The sequence below is a fragment of the Molossus molossus genome, unplaced genomic scaffold, assembly GCF_014108415.1.
Source record: "Molossus molossus isolate mMolMol1 unplaced genomic scaffold, mMolMol1.p scaffold_m16_p_16, whole genome shotgun sequence".
NCBI lineage: Eukaryota > Metazoa > Chordata > Mammalia > Chiroptera > Molossidae > Molossus > Molossus molossus.
Window position 1 is genome coordinate 43488670 of NW_023425351.1, and position 23775 is coordinate 43512444.

Here is a 23775-nt window from a genome sequence, read left to right on the forward strand (position 1 = left end):
TGTGGTCAACATGATTCCAATTTAAACATTAACCTATGATGCTTTAACAGCACAGCAGGAAAGTTTCTGAGAAGGGATACAAGCACTGCCTGTCTGTGATCACACTGCCTGGCACTGTGCACAGCAGGCTCTAAACCCCATCTCTCCTGGAGACGCTCAAAGGTTATGTAATCAGGAAATGCACAATGGGCGGCTGGCCCAGCCCGCTCTACACCTGTGCCTGTGACTCACTTTCTTGGCGACTGTATGATAGGGTTGGAAAAAGAGCGATGCCTCTCCCTATAAAAAAAAAATCTCCTTCAGTCTTGAAATTCTGGGGGTTGATTTTTTTTTTTTTTGGTTTAACTAAGCTCGCAACGCCATATGATGGTTAACAAGACCAACAGGAGAAAAAGATGTAGGATGGATACCGTGGACACTGGAGGAAGAATTGAACTGGAAAGTGGAACGAAGAAATAAAGACCCCCCCCCCCCAGAAAAAGAAAAGAAAAACACACAAAAATGTTTCTATGTTTGCCTATTCAAGGAAATGTCAGATGCTTTATTTATTTATTCAAGATCTAATTGGCTTTATTAAGTAATTCATGGATCTGACAGCATCACCTCTAGCAACTAGAAGGGCTCTTTTTACATGTTTTTATTAGTTAGAGCCAATATCCTGTATACAACACTGTATTGCACTACATAGGAGATGGCTCAAATTAAAATATGACATTTCCCATTGCAATTTACATTTTTTCCAACCATAAGATATTTTTCATGTAAAATTCAGCATTGCCACTTAATAGTTTTCAAAGTCATTTTGAAAGTGTATGTTAATGAACATATTCTTGGATGGAAGGGGATCCCAATCTCCTTTCAAATGTATCATAATGCATTCCAGGCTTAGTTTTCCCAAATCTTATTCATCCTCATAGACTCTGGAGTATGTTAATGTTTGCTTATTAAATCATAAAGCCTAGACAGACATACCTGAGAAAGGAGAACTGTGGGTTTATTGAATTTATTCTTGTTTTTAACAATGTCAAAAGCAAACAGTAAAATATTTTTCACAACTGTCTGTGCTATTGGATTTCTTTGTACCAAAGATTAAATAAGGACAGCTGTGTGGTTAGACTCCAATCATTATGCTGTAGAAGCACCAAACAAGTATTCTCGCCGTGCCAAAGGTGAGCACAGCCTTTGAAAGCATCTTTTCCATAAGTAGGGACCATCTGATGAGCTGCAGCTTGACACTCATCTGTGTTCCAATGAAAACAAGAACAATTTCTGTGTAGACTTAAAAGGCAAAGTCAAGAATAATACCAAATGTTGTAGCACATGTGTTGATTTGTTATGTTACATTTCAGCTGTTAGTTATGTTAATGGAACAGTTTCTCATACTTCGTCTTGATGTAGTTATTTTAATAATCATGTGGATGTATCTTTCTATGACTGCCTGGTAACACTGATTGCATGATGTTCTGCTGTCACCACCAGGCCAGAACTGGAAGTAAGAAAGAGAAATGTAAGACTTCACTTCAGAAGTAAATGATTTAAAATGAGGCCCTCAGTACACTAGGGGTAAGATGTGTCAAATTCTATATGCTGTGAGATCCTAATACTAGTTTACAGGACGCCTAGCAGAATATATCACCACATCAACTAAAACTGGGGACATTTAAAAAGTGTATTTACAATATAATTTACTAACATATTCCTGAGATGAGGAGAAAACACTTTAGTATTTGGTGGCATTAGCAAGTCGCTTTTTCTTAGAATCCACTGCCATGGTAAAAGAAGAAATGCTAATCACGTAACTAGTAAGGCAGCAGAAAGGTATGTATCTTTCACGTTCTCCTAGTAATTGCCAAGATGCCCGCCAAGATGCCCACCAAGGGTATAGGGAATATAAAGTTGCTGCTGTTGCTATTTCCTTTACTTATTGGGAGGTGGCATTATGGTTCTTCTAGATGGACTGGCAGGGTGGTATCAACAAAGATCTAGAGGGCCCACTTGGAAAAAGACATATTCCATAAAACCCATAACACTAGTTCATCACTTGAAAGACAAAAAAAGAAGAAGAAACTTTGGCTACTGAAAGAGACAAAGTCTCTTCTTGCAGTTCACAGGAAACTGTGCAGGTCCTGGAGATTCTAGAGCAAAGGTGATGTGCCTGCTTTGGCAGGTGCAAGCGAAGGTTCATAAGCAGTCTCCCAAGGGTGGGAGATAAGTTTGAAGATGGAGGGTCAGTTGTCTCCAGCTGTAACAGTGAAGAAACTTAAAATGGAGAGGATCAGAGTGAGAGTTTTCTTGTCATTATCTCTCTACCTCTACCATAAGCAATGGAGTGCTAGAACCAGCTTGTACTAGCTCACAGGAAGCAATTTATGAATTTTCAGGAATTGTGTAAAGAGGTTGTTAAGCTCAGTCATTATCAAAAATCAAATTACCTAAATTTACTATTAAAGAATTGTATTAACAACAAAGATAATGAATACTCAAAATGTATCACTTCCTAATAATTGTTCTGTTTTACTATTACCCATGCTCTTGAGATTATTAACTCTATTGTATCTGTATGGTGGAAATGCTACATGATGGTGGGCTACTGCACATCTCTTCTCAACTCTGTGTTTAGTGTCATCATGTTGTCACCCTGAAATCATCCATGGTGACAGTATTTACACACAGAGATCAGCAAATGCTACAAAGTAGGGCTGCTTTATTTTTCCCCCGGAGAGCTGGTTATCATCACACCACTAATTATAAGGCAAATGTACTTCTCTTTTCTTATCCTGCTTAGTAAAGAAAAAGAAATAGCCCTGGCTGATTCGGCTCAGCTGTTAAGAGCATTGGCCCGTGGACTAAAGGGTCTCATATTCAATTCCGGTCAAGGGCACATACCGGGTTGCAGGTTTGATATCCAGCCCCAGCTGGAGTGGAGCAGGAGGCATCCAATCAATGCGTCTCTCATATCTATGTTTCTCTCTCTCCCTCCCTCCCTCCTTTTTACTCTCTCTAAAGGATCAATAAAAAAAAATATCCTCAGGTGAGGATTAACCAGAAAGAGAGAGAGAGAGAGAAATAAAGTAGGAAAAAAACAAATGACACCAACTGATTCACTGGAGGCAAAGCCACATATCAGAATATACCAGTTCACACCAGAATATGCCCATTTATAGCACAGTATACTTAAATACTGTTTAACTGACACCCATTTTTTAAAAATATGGATACAGTAAAGTTCCTTTCAATAGTAAAATAAAGCTGAACTACAAGAGGAGGGCAAACAAGTTTTTCTTTTAAATTGTTTACATTTTGGATAGTATTTATTTAGAAGAGAAAAAAGCTAAGATTAAAATACTAAATTTAACTTTAGTTTGATTAGTAAATCAGAAGAGGTAAGAGTTTAATGGGGAAGAACTTGCTAACTTGTTCTCATGAGAAAGTACAAGGGATAGCTACAAATAAGAAACACTGAAAGCATCATGAGAAATAAAAGTGGTATTACTGGGTCATGATGCAGTGTCTGGATCCCAAAGAGACCAAAATCACTTCACAGATAGTCTTAAACACAATAGAACAAATGTCCACTACACTGTGACAACAACAATAAAATAACATATTGCTATACTTGAAGGCAAATAGCAAGTAACATAGGATCTTCTCAACTTGGCTCAATAATTCTATTCTTGGAATTTACACGAAACAATAAGATGAAACCACACCAAAAAACTAAAGGGTCCCTAGAGGAGTTTATAAAAGGAATATAAATGCCCTGATACAGAACACTTTCAGAAATCATAAAATATTTACTTCGGCAAAAAGAGCAGTCTGTTTTCATAACCATTCACAGCTCTAGCAGGCATAGAACATCATTATCTGAGTTCATATGAGGCAGAAAAAGAAAATAACAAGCGAGTTTAAGCAATCCAATTTTTTCTTCTGGAAGAGGAGGAAAAAATGATGATTTTTAATGACCTCTCATATCCCAGTAGGAGCTCAAAAACATTACTGAGCAGCTTTGCTGAGAGGGAATAAATTACAGATGGAGCTTTCCACAAATGGATTTTCATGTGAAGGACCTTGGGGTTTTTCAATTAGGAATGTTAAAAATGGGATCTAGAGATTGCAACATCCTGATACTGAGACTCAAACTACTACAGAGATCAACACAAGATGGAGTTGCATAAAAAAGATAATGTGATGACAATCAAATTGAGAGTGTCTGGCAGTTACTCAGACTCTACTAAGGAGAACTCGATGCAAAAGAGAACCTAAGAAAATGCCAATAGGATAAAAGAATTAAACAAACTTGAATCATTGTGGACAGAATGAAAATTCAGAAGGGAAAACAGAACACGTTAAGTAAAGCCAAAACCAAACCACAAACTCAGGGACAAAATAGACTAAGTTTAAGACTAACAATGGGCCAATTTTAAGCAAAATTAATTAATATATGATTGAATAAAGTAAACAATTTTACACACAAAAAATATGTTTACTAAGCAGTTTAAGGCAACCTAAGGAACAAATATGCATTTTGATCATTTTATTTATTCACACACACACACACACACACCCACCCTTTTTTTTGGTTTGTTCTGTTGTTGTTGTTGTTGTTAATCCTCATGCGAGGACACTTTTCCACTGATTTTTGACAGAGTAGAAGGGAGGAAGGGAAAGAAAGAGAAACATTGATGTGAGAGAGAGACATCAATTGGTTGCTTCCTGCATGACCCCAACTAGGGCTGGGAATCAAACTGAAACCCACGCACATGCCCTTGACTGGGAACCAAACCTGAGACCCTTCATTCTGCAGGCTGACGCTCTAACCACTGAGCAAAACCAGCCAGGGCAAACAAAAAAACCTTTTAACTCATGAAAACAAAATATGTATTTAAACTAATAGAATTATTTAACCTCCAATAAAAATAATTTCTTAAAACTCACTGAACAAAGTATAATTCAATGAGAAAAGCATGACTATATTAACATTTTTGGCTTAAAAAAAAATAAACCTGTGGAAAAGGGAAGCTAATCTATGCCAGCAAAGCACGAGAGACTGATACATGAAACCAGGGCATTGAGGGATTACTTCACAGTGAAAAACCAACGGAGATGGGTTGGATATTTACACTAACCAGCACATCACCTGGGAAAGCAAGCTTAAATGGAGCACGTTGCTTAGAGTCAGAATAAGGGAAGTTAACTCTGATCCCTGTGAATGGTCCCTCCATCGGGATCTATCAGGCTGACCAGGTGCTCAGAGAGTAGATAGCTTGGTTGGGGTAGTGCTTTCAAGTGCATTGGCAAGGTCTGCCTCTGAGACACGTCCCTTTCTGCAATGCCGCTGACCAGTGCCCCCTCTTGACTAGAACATGTTTCCTTAGATGTATTGGTTCCTTCACTGCAAGCTTTTCAGGCTGGTGAATCCCTTCTGTCTCTTGACCACTGCCATATCTGCTCTGAATTATTTCACACTGATTTCATAGTTTAGTTCTGTGGGCAAGGTGGAAGGGGGCTGGGAGACTTCAATGTTGCTCCAGTGAAATTTGTTAAGAGTTCTTTTTAAAGAGCAAACTTGGCTTATAAACATAGTATGTCTAGAAAGACAGAATGTTGATCATTGCTGAAGCTAGGTGATGGTATATGGGGGTTCATTAAACTATTTTATCTAAAAATGTTTAAGTAAAAACACCTGGCTGGCAGTCATATACAAATAATCAATTATTATCTATAATTAGGTTTACAATATGTTGCTAAGAATACAAATATACAACATAAACCAAGCAGACTATCTTCATGAAACTTACAGTCCAGTGGGAGAAAATGTTGAGGGTGAAATTTGATATTTAATGTTCATAAAGATTTTTTTTAATCCTCACCCAAGGACGTTCTTCCACCTTTGTTCAGATAGAGTGGGAGCGAGAGAGAGAGGGAGAAACATTGACGTGAAAGGGACACACTGAGTGGCTGCCTCCCGAATGACCCAACCAGGGCTGAGGATGAACCGCAACGGAGGCACGTGCTCTTGACCAGAATCAAACCCGTAACTCATTGGTCCGAGGGCCGACGCTCTAACTGCTGAGCCAATACAGCCAGGGTTTCATAAAGATATTTTAAGATATTAAAGTAAAAGATTAAACAAGGTGATAAACAGATACTTTTTTTTAAAGAGACAACTAATAAGAAAGCAATGACTTAGAAGTTAAGAATATAAAGTCTTGATTCAGAATACTTGGTTCTAATTCCAAGCTTACTAATTGCTACATGGATGGCCTTAGGAAAGTCTTCAACTTGTCTAAATCTCAATTTCCTAAACTATAATATGGGGATAATACCAATATCTACCTCTTAGGATTGTCAAGAATTTAAAAAAGTAACTCCTGTAAAGTGATCATTATAGAACCTAACAGATAGTAAACATTAAATAAATGTCAGGTATAATAATAGTTATGGTTTAGAGAAGTGCATGGTTGGCTTTTCTGGAAACAAGAGGGTTAAAAGAGGATCACTGAAACCCTGGCTGGTTTTGCTCAGTGGTTAGAGCGTTGGCCCGAGGACCAAAGGGTCTTGGGTTGATTCTGGTCAAGGGAACGTACCTGGGTTGCAGTTCAATCCCCAGCCCTGGTCGGAGTTGTGCAGGAGGCAACCAATTGATGTGTCTATCTCATATTGATGTTTCTCTCCCTCCCTTCCACTCTATCTAAAAATCAATGAAAAAATATCCTCAGGTGAGGACTAAAAACAACAAAAAAGGATCTTTAGCAATCCTATTTTGGTCCATAATCCTATAGTATTCAAAATATTACGACTGAATGTGGATAGCTGGTATAAACATCAGGAAGAGGGGACATGAATGAAGAACTATAAGCCAGAAAGCTGGCTGCTACATGTCCTTCCTGAATCACTTCACTAGCAAGCACAATGAAACGGGATTGCCAAATGAGAACCAGGCTGATTCTGTGCTCGGTGATTCATAGTGCTCGGGATTCCAAGCCTGACTGCTACTTGTGACACCATCTCTCTGGTAACAAAAACAAATACTTTAACAAAGCCTTAGTAATAATTGCCCAGAAATCAAGACACAACCTAATTATAAAGACACTGACATTTACCATAAAGCTATAAAGAGGCACATGATTTCCATATTTAACCACCATTCCAACCTCACCCCTCACCCATGCCTATTCATCTTTTAGAAAACACTGCTTGGTTCTTAATGCTGCTGCTGTATAAAGAAATAACAAACTCTGTTAGTGCACCTGAAAATACATCATCAGCCTAGAGAAGGAGCACTTAGCTCACAGCACTATAGTGAAAATGTCAGGACCACCCTGAAGTATTTAAGTCCTGTAAATACCAAGCAAGGAAAGGGAGCTAAACAATTAAGGTAATGGATGACAGCAAGCAAGAAAAAAATAGAGTATCAGAAAAATCTTCTACACTGCCTATCTTATGCCAAAAGTTTTTCCAAAGATATCTGTGGTTAACACCCAAGGTTTTGATTACCTAAAATTAGCTCAGACGTCATTGAAAACATTGTCATTACAATGAAGATTTTTATGGGGAAACAATTACATGGCCTCTTCTTAATCTTTCTAGGGTTCTCTGGAAAAGTCGACAAAAGAAGAGCACATTCTTTTTTTTAAATCCTGAACCGAAAATACTTTTCCACTTATTTTCAGACAGAGTGTGAGTGAGAGAGAGAAAGAAAGAGAGAGAAACATCGAAGTGAGAGAGACACATTAATTGGTTGCCTCCTGCACAACCCCAACCAGGGCATGGGACCAAACTGCAACCAAGGTACAGACCCTTGACTGGAATCAAACCTGTGACTCTTTGGTCTGCAGGCTGACATTCTCACCACTGTGCCAAACTGGCCAAGGCAAAAGAGCACATTCTTGAACCTTGATAGCACTTGGGTGGCAGCACCTATGTGTGCTTTGTTAACCGAAGTGTTCCTGCCATAGATCAGAGCCTTGTATATGCTAGCTGTTTGATAAATGTTTGTGGAGCTATCAATAAAATTATTCAGGCAAAGGTAAATTGTGCTTGCAATTGCTGGTCAAACTGCTATCCAGTTTATATTGATTTCCTCATTCTACAGTAATAGAAACAGGAGCAGGAACACAGGGGCTAAATCCATGGACATAATGTAGAACCCTTTGGTAGGGTTCTGACACACAACATGTGTGAACTTCATTTGGACCCACACTGTGTCCAAGATCACCTAATGGAAAGTTGAAGTGATTTGAGGCAAGAGAAGATGAGAAGGATTGCAATAAATAATTGCCAAATGAACACATTAATAAATTTTTTCACTACTATTACATCACAACTTATGGTACATCACCAACGCATGGTATAGGTCTGATGACATGTACTGAACTCAGCTTTTGTGTTTCCTTTTTCTTTTGTAAAATTTTGCAAACACAAGAGTAAACTGGTGATAGCATTATAGACCCAGGGTAGATAGGGGCAGACACTCAAACTGATTTATTTGCCTGTCACGTGATTTCTTTGTAGGAATGTATATATATAGAAGCAAAAAGTCTCTCACTAGAACAGTGGGCCAGAATATTTCCAAGCTGTCAAATTACTAAGTGGAGATATCAATAGTGGGATTTCCAAATGTCAAGATTTCATTTAGTAGGAAGAAAACTATAACCACAATAAACAAAAATGGCAATAAATAAGTATATATCAATAATAACCTTAAATGTAAATGGATTAAATGCTCCTATTAAAAGCACTGAGTAACCGATTGGATAAGAAAGCATGGCTCATATATATGTTGTTTACAAGAGACCCACCTCATAACAAAAAACTTGCATAGGTTAAAAGTGAAGGATGGAAAAAAACTTCCAAGAAAATGGAAAGGAAAAAAAGATCTGAGGTAGCAATACTCATATATAATAAAATAGACTTCAAAATGAAGGCCATAACTAGAGACAAAGAAGGCCACTACATAATATTGAAAGGATCTATCCAACAGGAAGATATAACCTTGGTAAACATATATGCACCCAATATAGGAGAACCAAAATACATTTTAAAAGTTGTGGAGGACTTCAAAGAAGAAATTGACAGCAATACAATCATAGCAGGGGACTTCAACACCCCCCTGACTGACATCACTGAAGCCTCCAGACAAAAAATTAACAAGGACACAGAGACTCTAAATGATGCACTAGATCAAATGGATTTAACAGATATCTACATAAAAGTGCACCCCAAACTGCAGAATTCACATTCTTCTCAAGTGCACATGGGATATTCTCAAAGACAGACCACATGTTAGGACACAAACTAAGTCTCTACAAGTTCAAAAAGACTGAAATCATATAAGCATCTTCTCAGATCACAATAGCATGAAACTAGAAATTGATTACAACAAAAACGTGCAAAAACATATAAATACTTGGAGGCTAAGTAGCATATTATTAAACAATGAATGGTTTACCAAGGAGATCAAGGAAGAAATTAAAAACTTCCTGGAAACCAATGAATATTAACACCAAACAATACAAAATCTATGGGACATAGCAAAACAGTCCTGAGAGAGAAGTTCATAGCACTATAGGCCTACATCAAGAAACAAGAAAAATTTCTAGCCCTGACCAGTTTGGCTCAGCGGTTAGAGCGTCGGCCTGCGGTCCGGAGAGACCCGGGTTCGATTCCCGCTAAGGGCACGTACTTCGGTTGCAGTTTGTCCCCGACCCTGGTTGGTCGTGCGGGTGGCAGCCACTCGATGTGTCCCTTCACGTCGATGTTTCTCTCTCTCTCTCCCTTCCTCTCTCTCCCTCCCACTCTATCTGTACAAAAAATGGAAAAATATCCTCGGGTGAGGATAAAAAAAAAAAAAAAAAATTTCTAGTTGACGATCTAACCTCACAACTCAAAGAACTAGAAAGCAAACTAAAGGAAAAACCCAGAGCAAGTAAAAGGAAAGAAATAGTAAAGATATAAATAGCAGAAATAAATGACATAGACTAAAAAAAAAAAAAAACAATTCAAAAGATCAATGAAACAAAGAGCTGGTTCTTTGAAAAGATAAACATGATTGATGAGCCCTTAGCTAGACTCACCAAAAAACAAAGAGAGAGGACCCAAATAAACAAAATCAGAAATGAAAGAGAAGTAACAACTGACACCACAGAAATACAAAGTCTCATTAATAAATACAACGAACAATTATACACCAACAAATTGGACAACCAAGGCGAAATGGACAAATTTCTAGAAACACATAGTCTCCCAAAACTGAACCAGGAAAAGATGGAAAACTTAAACAGACCAATAACAACTAAGGAAATTGAAGATGTAATCAAGAGTCTCCCAGCAAACAAAAGTCCAGGCCAAGATGGCTTCACAGGGGAGTATTACTGAACATTCAAAGAAGAACTAATACCCATTCTCCTCAAATTATTCCAAAAAATGTAAGAAGACGAAACACTTCCAAATTTGTTTTATGAGGTCAGCATAATTCTAATTCCAAAGCCAGATAAAGACACTACAAAGAAAGAAAACTACAGGCCAATATCCTGATGAACATAGATGCCAAAATCCTTAACAAAATATTACCAAATCGGATCCAGCAATACATTAAAAAAATTATTCACCATGACCAAGTGGGGTTCAACCCAGGGATGCAAGGATGGTACAATATTCACAAATCAATAAATTTCTGATAAAAATGCTCAGCAATGTGGGAATAGAGAGATCATATCTTGACATAATAAAGGCCATATATGAAAAACCTACAGTTAATATCATAATCAATGGGCAGAAAATAAAGTATTTTCCTTAAGAACAGGAACAAGACAGGGATGCCCACTTTCACCACTCTTATTTAACATAGTACTGGAAGTTTTAGCCAGAGCAATTAGATGTGAAGAAAAAATAAAAAGGATCCTAACTGGAAAGGAGGAAGTGAAACTGTCATTATCTGCAGATGACATGATATTGTACATAGAAAACCCTAAAGAATCCATCAAAAATCTACTAGATTTAATAAGAATTTGGCAAGGTAGCAGGATACAAAATGAACATCAAGAAATTGATGGCATTCTTATACACCAATAATGAACTCACAGAAAGAGAAACTAAAAAAAAAATCACATTTACCATTGTGGTAAAAAAAATAAATAAATAAGATCCCTAGGAATAAACTTAACCAAAGAAGTAAAGGACCTATTTGCAGAAAACTATAGGACATTGAAAAAAGAAACAGAGGAAGATATAAAAAAGTGGAAGAATATACCTTGTTCATGGATTGAAATAATTAACATCATTAAAATGTCCATACTACTCAAAGCAATCTATAGATTCAATGCAATCCCCATTATAATACTAATGACATATTTCACAGAACTAGAACAAAAACTTCAAAAGTTTATATGGAACCAAAAAAAAAAAAAAAAACCCGAATAGCTACAGCCATCTTGAAAAAGAAGAACAAAGTAGGAGGGATCACAATACCAGATTTCAGGTTATACTACAAAGCCACTGTAAACAAAACAGCCTGGAACTGGCACAAGAACAGGCATATAGACCAGTGGAACAGAACAGAGAACCCAGAAATGGACCCAAGACATTATGCTCAATTAATATTTGACCAAGGTGGCAAGAGCTTACAATGGAATAAAGACAGCCTCTTTAATAAATGGTGTTGGGAAAATTGGACAGCTACATGAAAAAAATGAAACTAGACCACCGACTTACACCATACACAAGAATAAACTCAAAATCAATAAAAGACTTATATGTGACTTGTGAATCCATAAAAATCCTAGAAAAATGTAAACAACAAAATTTTGGACATCATACGCAGCAGAATTTTCACTGATACATCACCTAGGGCAACAGAAACAAAGCAAAAATAAACACATGGGATGACATCAAACTAAAAAGCTTCTGGCCCTGGCCGGTTTGGCTCAGCGGTTAGAGCGTCAGCCTGCGGTCCCGAGAGACCCGGGTTCGGTTCCTGCTAAGGGCATGTACCTCAGTTGCAGTTTGTCCCTGGCCCTGGTTGGGTCACGTGGGTGGCAGCCACTCAATGTGTCCCTTTCACGTCGATGTTTTTCTCTCTCTTCCTCTCTCTCCGTCCCACTCTGTCTGAACAAAAAAATGAAAGAATGTCCTCGGGTGAGGATACAAAATAAAAAAATAAAAAGCTTCTGCACAGCAAAAGAAACAAGCATCAAAATGGAAAGGGAACCCACTGTATGGGAGAACATCATTGCCAATGATACATCTGATAAGGGGTTAATTTCCAAAATATAAAGAGTGCTCATACAACTCAACAAAAGGAAGACAAAGAACCCAATTAAAAAATGGGCAGAGGAACTAAATAGACACCTCTCCAAACAGAACACACATATGGCTAAGAGACAAATGAATAAATGCTCAACATCACTAATCATCAGAGAGATGCAAATTAAAACAACAATGAGGTATCATCTCACACCTGTCAGAATGGCCGACATCAACAAATCATCAAACAACAAGTGCTGGCGAGGGTGTGGAGAAAAGGGGACTCTAGTATACTGCTGGTGGGAATGCAGACTGGTGCAGCCACTATGGAAAACAATATGGTGTTACCTCAAAAAATTAAAAATTGAACTTCCATTTGACCCAGTGATCCCACTTCTAGGAATATACCCTAAGAAGCCTAAAACACCAATCAGAAAAAACATATGTACCCCCATGTTTGTAGCAGCACTATTTACAATAGCTAAAATCTGGAAACAGCCCAAGTGTCCATCGGTAGACGAATGGATAAAAAAGCAGTGGTACATATACACAATGGAGTACTATGCAGCTGTAAGAAAGAAAGATCTCTTATCCTTTGAGACGACGTGGATGGACCTGGAGAGTATTATCTTAAGCAAAGTAGCCAAGCAGAGAAAGACAAATATCACATGATCTCACTTATTTGTGGAATATAATGAACATAACAGTCTGAGGAACAGGGTAGACCCAGAGATGTGGAAGTAGGTTACAGACTGACAACCGTCAGAAGAGGGGGTGGGGGAGAGGGAAGAGATAAACCATAGAACTTATATGCATGTACACATAACCAATGGACATGGACAACAAAGATGGGGATGGAATAGGGGAAATGGAGAGGAGGATGTCAATGGGGAAAAAAGGAGAAACATCTGTAACAAAAATAAATTAATAAAAAAATAATAATTATAAAATAAAATCACAATTAAAAAAAGAATAAAATGGCAATAAATATGTACCTATCAATAACCACTTTAAATGTAAATGAATTAGCTAGGTTGGTGTGGCTCAGCAGTTGAGCGTCGACCCATGTACCAAGAGGTCACCAGTTCAATTCCTGATCAGGGCACATCCCCAGTGCGGGGCATGCAGGAGGCGACCAACCGATGTTCTCTTTCATCGATGTTTCTATCTCTCTCTCCTTCTCCCTTCCTCTGTCTCTAAAATCAATAAAGAAAAAGTATTTTATTTTATTTATTTATTTTTTTATCCTCACCCGAGGACATTTTTCCATTTTTTGTTCAGATAGAGCGGGAGGTTTTCTAAGGCAGCAATACTGTTATCTGACAAACTAGACTATAAAACAAAGGCTACAGAAAGAGACAAGAAAAAGGACACTACATAACAATAAAGGGTGCAATCTAAAAGAGGATATAACCCTTGTAAATATTTATGTACCCAACATAAGAGCACCTAAATATGTAAAACAAATCTTGATGGACATAAAGGAATAGATTAACAGTAATATAGTCATAATAAGGGATTTTAACACCCCCTTGATATCAATGAATAGATCTTCCAAACAGAAGATCAACAAGGAGACAGCAGCCTTAAATGACATACTACATCAAATGTATTTAATTTATATCTTCAGATCATTTCACCACAAAGCAGCAGACTATACATTCTTTTCAAGTACACATGGAACATTTTCAAGGATAGACCACATGTTAGGAAACAAAATAAGTCTCAGTAAATTTAAGAGGATTGAAATCATATCAAGCATCTTCTCTGACCATAATGGCATGAAACTAGAAATCAATCACAAAAAACAAACTGAAAGATAAACACATAAATAAAGGCTAAATAACATGTTAGTAATTAATGAATGCAATAATATGGAGATCAAGAAAGAAATCTAAAGATACCTGGAAATAAAAGAAAATGAAAATTCTCCACAACAACTAAAAATCTATGGGACACAGGGAAAGTAATCCTAAGAAAGGAATTCATAGTGTTATAAGCCAATCTCAATACAATAGCTAAGATCTGGAAACAACCCAAGTGTCCATCAGTAAATGAGTGCATAAAAAAGCTGTGGTACATGTACACAATGGAATACTATGCAGCTGTAAGAAAGAAAGATCTCTTATTCTTTGAGATAACATGGAGGGACCTGGAGAGTATTATGCTAAGCGAAACAAGCCAAGCAGAGAAAGACAAATATCACATGATCTCACTTATTTGAGGAATATACTGAACTAAACAAACTGATAAACAAAATTGACGCAGAGACATAGAGGTAGGGTACAGACTGACAAACCTCAGAAGAGGGGGTGTTGGGGAGGGGAGATAAACCACAGAACTTATATGCATGTATGTATAACCAATGGACATAGACAACAAAGCTGGGGATGGGGCAGGGGGGATAGGGAGGAGGGTGTCAATGGGAAAAAAAGGAAAAACATCTGTAACAAAAACAAATAGATAAAAATAATTAAAAAAAGAAACAAGAAAAAGCTCAAATTAACCATCTAACCTTACACTTAAAGAAACCGGAAAAAATAAAAATAATAATAATAAAAAGCCCAAAGTGAGTAGAAGGAAGGAAATAATAAAGATCAGAGCAGAAATAAATGCAATAGAGTCTATATATATATATATATATACATATATATATACACACACACACACACACACACACACACACGCACACACACACACACAAGATCAATGAAAACAAGAGCTGGTTCTTTGAAAAGATAAACAAGATTGACAAACCTTTAACCAGAATCATCAAGAAAAAAAAAAAGAAAACCCCAATAAATAAAATCAGAAATGAAAGAGCAGAAGTAAAACTGACACTAAAGAAATACAATGGATTGTAAGAAAATATTACAAACAACTATATGTCAACAAATTGGGCAATCTGGACAAAATAAATAAATTCCTAAAACATACAATCTTCCAAAACTGAATTAGGAAGAATCAGAGAATCTGAACAGACAGATTACAACTACTGAAAGTAAAGCAGTAATGATAAAAAAACAACAACAACAACAAAAACCAACTCCCAATAAACAAAAGTCCTGGACCAATAGCTTCACAAGTGAACTTTAAAAACATTCAGCCCTGGCAGGTTTGGCTCAGTGATTGGAGCATCAGCCTGTGAACCAGAGAGTCCTGGGTTCGGTTCCCACTAAGGGCATGTACCTTGGTTGCAGTTTGTTCCTAGCCCCAGTTGGGGTCATGTGGGTAGCAACCAGTTGATGTGTCTCTCTCACATCGATGTGTTTCTCTCTCTCTCTCTTCCTCCCTCTCTCCCTCCCTCTCTATCTGAAGATAAATGCAAAAATGTCTTTGGGTGAGGATAAAAAATAAATAAAATAAAACCATTCAATGAAGTCCCAACACCTATCCTTCTCAAACTATTAAAAAAACTCGACACATGAAAGACTCCCAAGCTTACTTTATGAGGCCAGCATTATCCTAATTCCAAACCCAGATAAAGACACTCCAAAGAAAGAAAATTATAGGCCAATATCCCTGATGAACATAGATGCTAAAATTCTCCACAGAATATTAGCAAACCAGATTCAGCAATACATTAAAAAGATCATACACCATGATCAAGTGGGATTTATTCTTGGGATGCAAAGCTGGTACAATATTTGCAAAAAAATAAACGTGATACACCACATAAACAAAATGAAGGATAAAAACCACACGATCATATTAATAGATTCAGAAAAAGCACTTGATAAAATTCAGCACCCATTTATGATAAAAACTGTCAGCAAAGTGAAAATGGAGTAAACATACCTCAACACAATAAAAGTCATATATAAGAAATGCACAGCCAACATCATACTTAATGGGCAATTTCCTTAAGATTGGAGACAATATAGGAATGTCTGCTTTCACCACTTTTATTCAACATAGTACTGGAAGTCTTAGCCACTGCAATCAGACCAGAAGAAGAAATTAAAGGTATCCAAATTGGGAAGGAAAAAGTAAAATGTCATTATTTGCAGATGACATGATATAGTTATAAAGAGAACTCTAAATATTCTACCACAACACTATTAGAACTGATAAATGATTTCAGTCAAGTAGCAGGATACTAAACAAATATTAAGAAATCAGATGAATTTTTATACAACAATAATGACCTGTCAGAAAGGAAAACTAAGAAAACAAACCCATTCACAATTGCTTCCAAAAATAAAAAAACACCTAGAATTAAATTTAACCAAGGACATAAAAGTCCTGTACCTAGAAAATTATAAGATACTGAAGAAAGAAACTGAAGAAAATACAAATTAGTGGAAGCATATACCGTGTTCATGAATAGGAAAAATTAACATCATTAAAATGTCCCTACTACCCAAAGCAATCTATAGATTCAATGCAATTCCTATCAAGATACCAATGGCATAGAACAATTATTCAAAAAATTTATATGGAACCACAAAAGACCCTAAATAGCCATAGTAATCTTGAGAAAAAAGAAAAAGGTTGGAGTAATCATGCTACCTGATATCAAACCATACTATAAGGCCATAGCAATGAAAACAGCATGGTACTGGCACAAAAACAGAGGTATGCATCAATGGAACAGAATAGAGAGCCCAGAAATAAACCCATGACTTTACAATCAATTAATATTTGACAATGTAGGCAAAAACATTCAATGGGGTAAAGATAGTCTATTTAGTAAATGGTGGAGAGAAAATTGAACAGATATGTGCAAAAAAAGGAAACTAGACCACCTTCTTATACCACACACAGAATAAACTCAAAATGGATGAAAGATTTAAATGTTAGACTTGAAACCATAAAAATCCTAGAAGAAAACATAGGTAGTAAAATCTCAGACATTTCTCATAGCAATAATTTTTCCCTCTAGTAAGGGAAACAAAAGAAAAAATAAACAAATGGGACTACATCAGACTAAAAGGTTTTTGCACAGCAAAAGAAATTATCAATAAAAGGAAAAGATAACTCACTAAATGGGAGAACATATTTTCTAATGATATATCTGGTGAAGGCTTAATATCCAAATTTATAAAGAACTTATACAACACAACACCAAAAAAACAAACGATCCAATTTAAAAAATGGGCAAAGGACCTAAATAGACACTTCTCCAAAGGAGATATAAAGATGGCCAATAGACATATGAAAAGATGCTCAATGCCACTAATCATTAGAGAAATACAAATTAAAACAACAGTAAAATAGCACTTCATACCCATCAGAATGACTGTCATCAATAAATCAACAAACAACAAGTATTGGCCAGAATGTGGAGAAAAGGGAACCCTCGTGTTCTATTGGTGGGAATGCAAATTGGTGTAGCCACTGTGGAAAACAGTATGGAGCTACCTCAAAAAATTAAAAATGGAACTCCCGCATCTCCACTTCTGGGAATTTATCTGAAGAAACCCAAAACACTAATTCGAAAGAATATAGGCAGCCCTATTTCTATTGCAGCATTATTTATAATAGCCAAGATTTGAAAGCAGCCTAAGTGTCCATCAGTGGATGATTGGATAAAAAAAGGTGTGGAACATTTATACAATGGAATACTTCTGATGCATAAAAAAGAATGAAATCTTCTACTATTTGTGACAGCATGGATGGACCTGGAGAGCATTATGCTAAGTGAAATAAGCCAGTCAGAGAAATACATGATTTCACTCATATGTGGAATCTAATGAACAAAACAAACAAAACAGAAACAGACTCATAGAGAACAGAAGCTGTCACAGGGGAGGGGGCTGCAGGGCTGGGTGAAAAAAAGTGAAAGGATTAAGCAAAAAAAAAGCCCTCATAGACACAGACAAAATTATGGTGATTACCAGAGGAAAGGGGGTAGGCAGATGTCCAAGAGGAATAAAGGGGGGGCTACATGGTGATGGGGTGGTGAACACAGAATGTAACAAACAGATGATGTAACATAGAATTGTACACCTGAAACCCATATATTTTTATTAACCAATGTCAACCCAATAAATTCAATAAAATTTAAATAAATAAATAAATAAACTCCTGAAAATCAATTATCATGAGTTTTACCATCATGTGGTTTGATTTTCCAGATTATATTTGGCAAATGAGGAAACTCCAAGATGAGAAGCAAGCATTAAAAATGTGCCCAGCATGCCCAGCTGGTGTGACTCAGTGGCTGAGCGTCGACCCATGAACCAAGAGGTCACTGGTTTGATTCCCAGTCAGGGCACATGCCCAGGTTGTGGGCCAAATCCTCAGTGGGGGGCATGCAGGAAGTGGCCAATCGATGTTCTCTCTCATCGATGTTTCTATCTCTCCCTTCCTCTTTCTCTAAAAATCTATAAAGAAAAAAAAATTTTAACCTCACCAAAGAGCTCATAATTCAAAATTACAAGACACACAAGGAAATAATCTACCATGTCAGCAGAAATACTGAATAGCAGAAGCAGTTCTCCTAAGAACTACAAATCGTGGAATTACTGGACACTGTTAGCAGCCAGACTCTAGGGTGGCTCCCATGAACACTGTGTCTCCTAGTGGTCATATCCTTTTGTAATCCTCGCCCCTGCCAAGTGTGGGTCTAATATATGGCTTGCTTCTAACCAACAGAATATAGGAACAGTGATGAGACTTATGTGAGCACACATATGTGATTATTTACATAAGATGGTTATGCCATCTTACTAAGAAACTCTCTCCTTTGCTGGTTTTGGAGAAGCAAGCTGCCATGATGTTGTGAGCTGCCAATATGGACAGGGCCACATAGCACAGAGCTGAGGTGGCCTCGAGCTGACAGCCAGCAAAAAAATGAGTCCTTAGTCCAGTGGCCTGCAAGGAACTGAATGCTGCTAACAACCACGTAAGCATTTGAAAACAGGTCTTTCCCATTCGAGCACTGTATGAGAGACCAGCCCTGGCCAACATCTTGATTTACAGCTTTGCAGAGGACCCAGCAAATCTGTGCCCAGACTCCTTATCCATATAAACTGTAAGATGATAAATATGTTTTGTTTTAAGCCACAAAGTTATGATAATACTGTTATGCAGGAATAGATGAATAACACAGCTATAGACTATAATATATGTTTCAAATGCTTAAAGAAATAAAAGAATAAATGAACATGAAAACATAAGACAAAGAGAATAAACACCAGGAAGACTGGAAAAACACAAATAGCAGATTGAAATCTAAATAAATAATGTATGAACTAGAAAACAGATAAAAGAAAGTTGATCTATTTCAATTTATAACACAAAACACAGATATTAAAAGATGGAAAAACTTGAAAGAGAGATATAGGATTGAAAAACATAAACACTGTCCACACAGGGAATTGAAAATGACAGACCAAAGAAAAAAGAAGAAAGGCTAAAAGAAATAATGGCTGAGGATTTCCAGAATTGATGAGACATGATTTCTCATATCCTAGAAGCAACTTCGACCCAAAAAAGATAATTGTAGTAAACACACTGAGGTGACTACAAAGCACCAAAGTCAGAGAAGATCATAGAAGCAAACATTGAGAAAAAGAATCCATCCTCAAAGGAGCAATAATAGCAATAGAAACCAGAAGATAGTGAATAATATTTCCAAAATTCTGAGAACTTGTTGACCTAGGCTTCTATATTCAGCTAAATGATCAATGAGAGCATAAAACAGATATTTTCAGACCAAAAAAACCTGAGAAAATTTTACCACAATTAAATTCTAATTAAAAAACAAACAAACACTAAAAGATGTTCTTCATAAATTAAATCCCCAAAAAGGAATGTGATGCAAAATCAATGGTAAGCAAGAAAATTGTGTGTGAATAAATCTACACATTATTTAAAAAAAAAATAATGACTGCATGATGGATATAAAATAAAATTTAAAATGCTATAAAAATAATATGTAAAATGTAAGAGGTATGGTAGAATTAAAGTGTTCTAAGATCCTTCACTTGTTTGAGAGGACGATAAATATAACAATTAATTGTGTGCTTTGTTAATTTTAGTATGCATGTTAAACTTGTAAGAATGAAAACAGAAAATAGAAGGAAATAAAATGTAAACCATTATTACCACCCACATCTTACGAAAGACAAAACTGAGGCTTATTAAAGTGACTGACTTGACCACGTTTACCCAGCCGATAACTAGTATAATGGGACTGAAATTCATGTGTTTCAATTGCAGGTTCTGTGATTTCTTTTTCCTTCTATGTCATATAGACTCTGATTTAGGTGATGCATGAATATAACAATTGTTACTCTAATGTTCATGGCAATGAGGCAAAAACCTCACAGTGCTGCAAGAATATCTTTATATTAATAGATCTTTGTGGTAAAAGTGCTGTGGATTTACCTAGCAATCCTCTTATTTCTCATTTCTATTTCATTCTTACCTACCCTCTGACTCATTAATTCCTACATTCTCTACACTATTTTTCTCCTAGGCTCTACTTTTTACTGTTTTTCCTCTCTTTCTCCTTCCCATTAAAAAATATTTTTAATTTTGTACGTGTGTATGTATACTTATATGTAAATATGGATAATATTTATGAATAATACATGTTTACTAATTTTTTTAAAATCCCAAATGTATGTGTTGAGAGTGGCAAATTCTAAAGTTGCATAGTTTTTCCTGGGATACAGTTTGTTTGGAAGATTTCTACAAAGATGGACGTTACCAATACAGTGGTACCAGGCCTGCGTCATTCCACTGTAGAGCTGTACCACTGAAGCAAGTATGTTATGTCAAAAAAGCAGCAGGATTATCTGGGACTCAGTCTAGGCTCTAAATCCGAGCAGTGATAGATGGTCGGCTGGCAAGTTGTTGCCAGAGTTAAAGGCTGCATCTCTGCATTATAGTGGTGATTCTCTTACTCCTTGCCAAACCATTTCGATTAGTTTCTAACTACACCATTCTATTGAAGCCATGCCAGAAAATCTTCAGGGTGTGCCCAATACTCTAGTTCAAACTCCTAGACCACAGTTAGTCATACTAAATCATTGTCACTGACCACCCCAACCCCCAATCTAGCTTGCCTACAGATATTTCCACAATACTTTTAGAGGCAATAAAACTTCAAGATATGTAATCTGCTTACTAGCATACATAAAAGCATGTAAGCCTTTGGAATAAACTCTGGGTCTTCTACCATACAACTTGTCAGATGTATAAAATCAAGTTCATAGCAACTCTGATTATATTCTGCCATTGGCATTATCAATCCAAAGATCTATATTCTAGCTGTACTGTTAAAGAAAGCCATGGAACATTTCTATTATAAAGGAGTGAATGGTACTGCATACTGTGAAATAAATCTATAGATTGTGGTATTAGAAATCCTTGTATCTAGAGGCACATACATCCTGAATAATTAAAACCTAAACCAATTTAGATAATTGTTCCACTAACCAAAAATTAAATAAACTAAGCAAGTAAGAAAGCAAACAAGTAAGAAAATATCACATGATTTTCTTTTTATTTTCCCCTATTCTCTAAAAGCCAATTGTTCCATTGCTCCCCTCCACTCACCCCACTTTGAGTCCCCAAAAAATAACCTAGAAAAGAAGAAAAAGTTTATGGGTCTTGATAACCCCCAAACAGAATAGTCCATCTCAGAATGACTAAGACTTGACTGCATCCTGTTTCACAATTATTCATTGCCTGTTGAATAATATCATTACTAAGAGTTAATAAGTCTACTAAGCTCAAATACAATTTCCTCTTTTATAAGTGCCTGGAAATATGGTGGTTAAAACAACAACAAAAAAAACCACTTAACTGAGCCACTGAAGATTTTTGGAGTACACTTTGTAGCAGTGAAAACATAATAAAAATAATGGATGGTACTTTAGCAAACAGGGGCAATAGGTTAAGGGGAGAAGGATAAATAGAGAATTACAGGTAAAGGATTAACAAGCAAAAGAGCTAACTGTGTGGTCTCAGAAAATGGTACTGGCAAATTAAAGATATAATTTCATGATTTAATGAGCCAGAGCTGGGCTATGTAGAACTGAAGGCCTTATTCTCATGGTGAAAAGTACAAAGTTCTGTCAGCTGATTAAGGCCAGAGTCAGGGTGGTGGAAGTAACAACAAACATCCAGCAGTACTCTTGGATGTCCTAAATAAGATTATAGCAAGGTAATAAATAACATGACAAAGCTAATCTCAGCATTGTCAGGGAGAGTTTCTCTGGAATGGGGTTATTTCAGATTTTAAGGACCACCTAAATGTTTAACAGATATAGAAGTGATTAGCAGTTTTCTAGGCTTTCTGACTTCTCTCCATAAGATCAGAAGAACCTGAGAATAAAAAACTAAAAAAAAGTCAGCTAGAGTCATAATTTTATTCCCTTTCGTTCTTACACGAAGGAAGGAAGGAAGGAAGGAAGGAAGGAAGGAAGGAAGGAAGGAAGGAAGGGAGGGAGGGAGGGAGGGAGGGAGGACGAGCCACTCTCTCGGTCTCCCTTCACAGAGTCCTCTGTTCTACCTCCATTTTTTTTTCCCTTCCTCTATTTTGCTTCAGGGAGGTCTTGAGATAGTCTTTTCTCCACCCTCTGAGTATCTTATATCACATGTAGCCCAGAAGCCCAGGGACGACATAGGGCCTACACCACACAGAGTCAGTCAACATTCTTTCCCGCCCTTTACATGGTCAACAGCATAAGTGTATCCAATAGTTGATTTCTGCAGGAAGCTCAGAGAACAGCTTTGTCAATGCCTCTGCTCCCAATCACTTCAATGATGCATTACAAATCCTCCCTCAGGGTTCTCTTTTAAATCACTCATGACCAAACAAGAAAGGCATAAATAAAAGAATAAAAAAAGAACAAAGATGGGGTGTTCTTTATTGGAACAAGTATTGGCAGGAAAAAGAAAATAAAGCAAACCAAATAAAATAGATAAAATTGAGCACCAACAAATCAGATTACAAAACAATATTCTGCTGACATTTAAATAAAGTAATCCCACGGCAACAATTTAATTGTGGCCTTTGTGCTTGCACTCCCAGATTTCTCTTTTTGGGGGCTGGACACAACTTTTCATTTATCTGTATAGTCAGAGCTTCACAGTGAACCAATATTATTTACTACTTACTTGGGCTTGCTTGCATACTTTAAAAGGGTGAAGTGTTTCTTGGTAGAAAAGCTGATGATAAGCCTGTAGGTCAAACCAGAAGTACACACTGTTCTTCCACAACTGCAGATGGGAAAAGCATGTAAATTATTACCACCCAATTATTAAAGCTCTACAAAGCTCTAATTTCAAATATAAATAATTATTAGCTTCTTGGTGTTATCATAAATCAGGTTCAACTTCAGATGGTTTTATATTTTATCACAAATTGGGAACATTCAAAATAGTTACTGGTGTTCACTAGAACATTATATTTTTGCATGCATACTTCTCATATAATTTGTCATTAAAATAATAAGTGTACTAGTTAACAAAGAATAATCACATACTTCTGGCATAAACCCAAAATCTAAACATATTTTGATATGTATGGGCAAATACACATATCAGAACCAAACACTATTCTTCATTTGA

At 36.6% G+C, this 23775-nt stretch overlaps 1 protein-coding gene across 1 annotated transcript in view; it reads right to left on the reverse strand.

Moving 5' to 3' along the window:
• RGS22 (regulator of G protein signaling 22) overlaps positions 1-23775 on the reverse strand; it is a 125145-nt gene that overhangs the window by 48929 nt on the left and 52441 nt on the right. The window contains exon 12 of the mRNA XM_036263834.1: positions 23323-23424. Within this exon, the coding sequence (XP_036119727.1) occupies positions 23323-23424 (102 nt within the window). The remainder of the gene's footprint in view (positions 1-23322; positions 23425-23775) is intronic.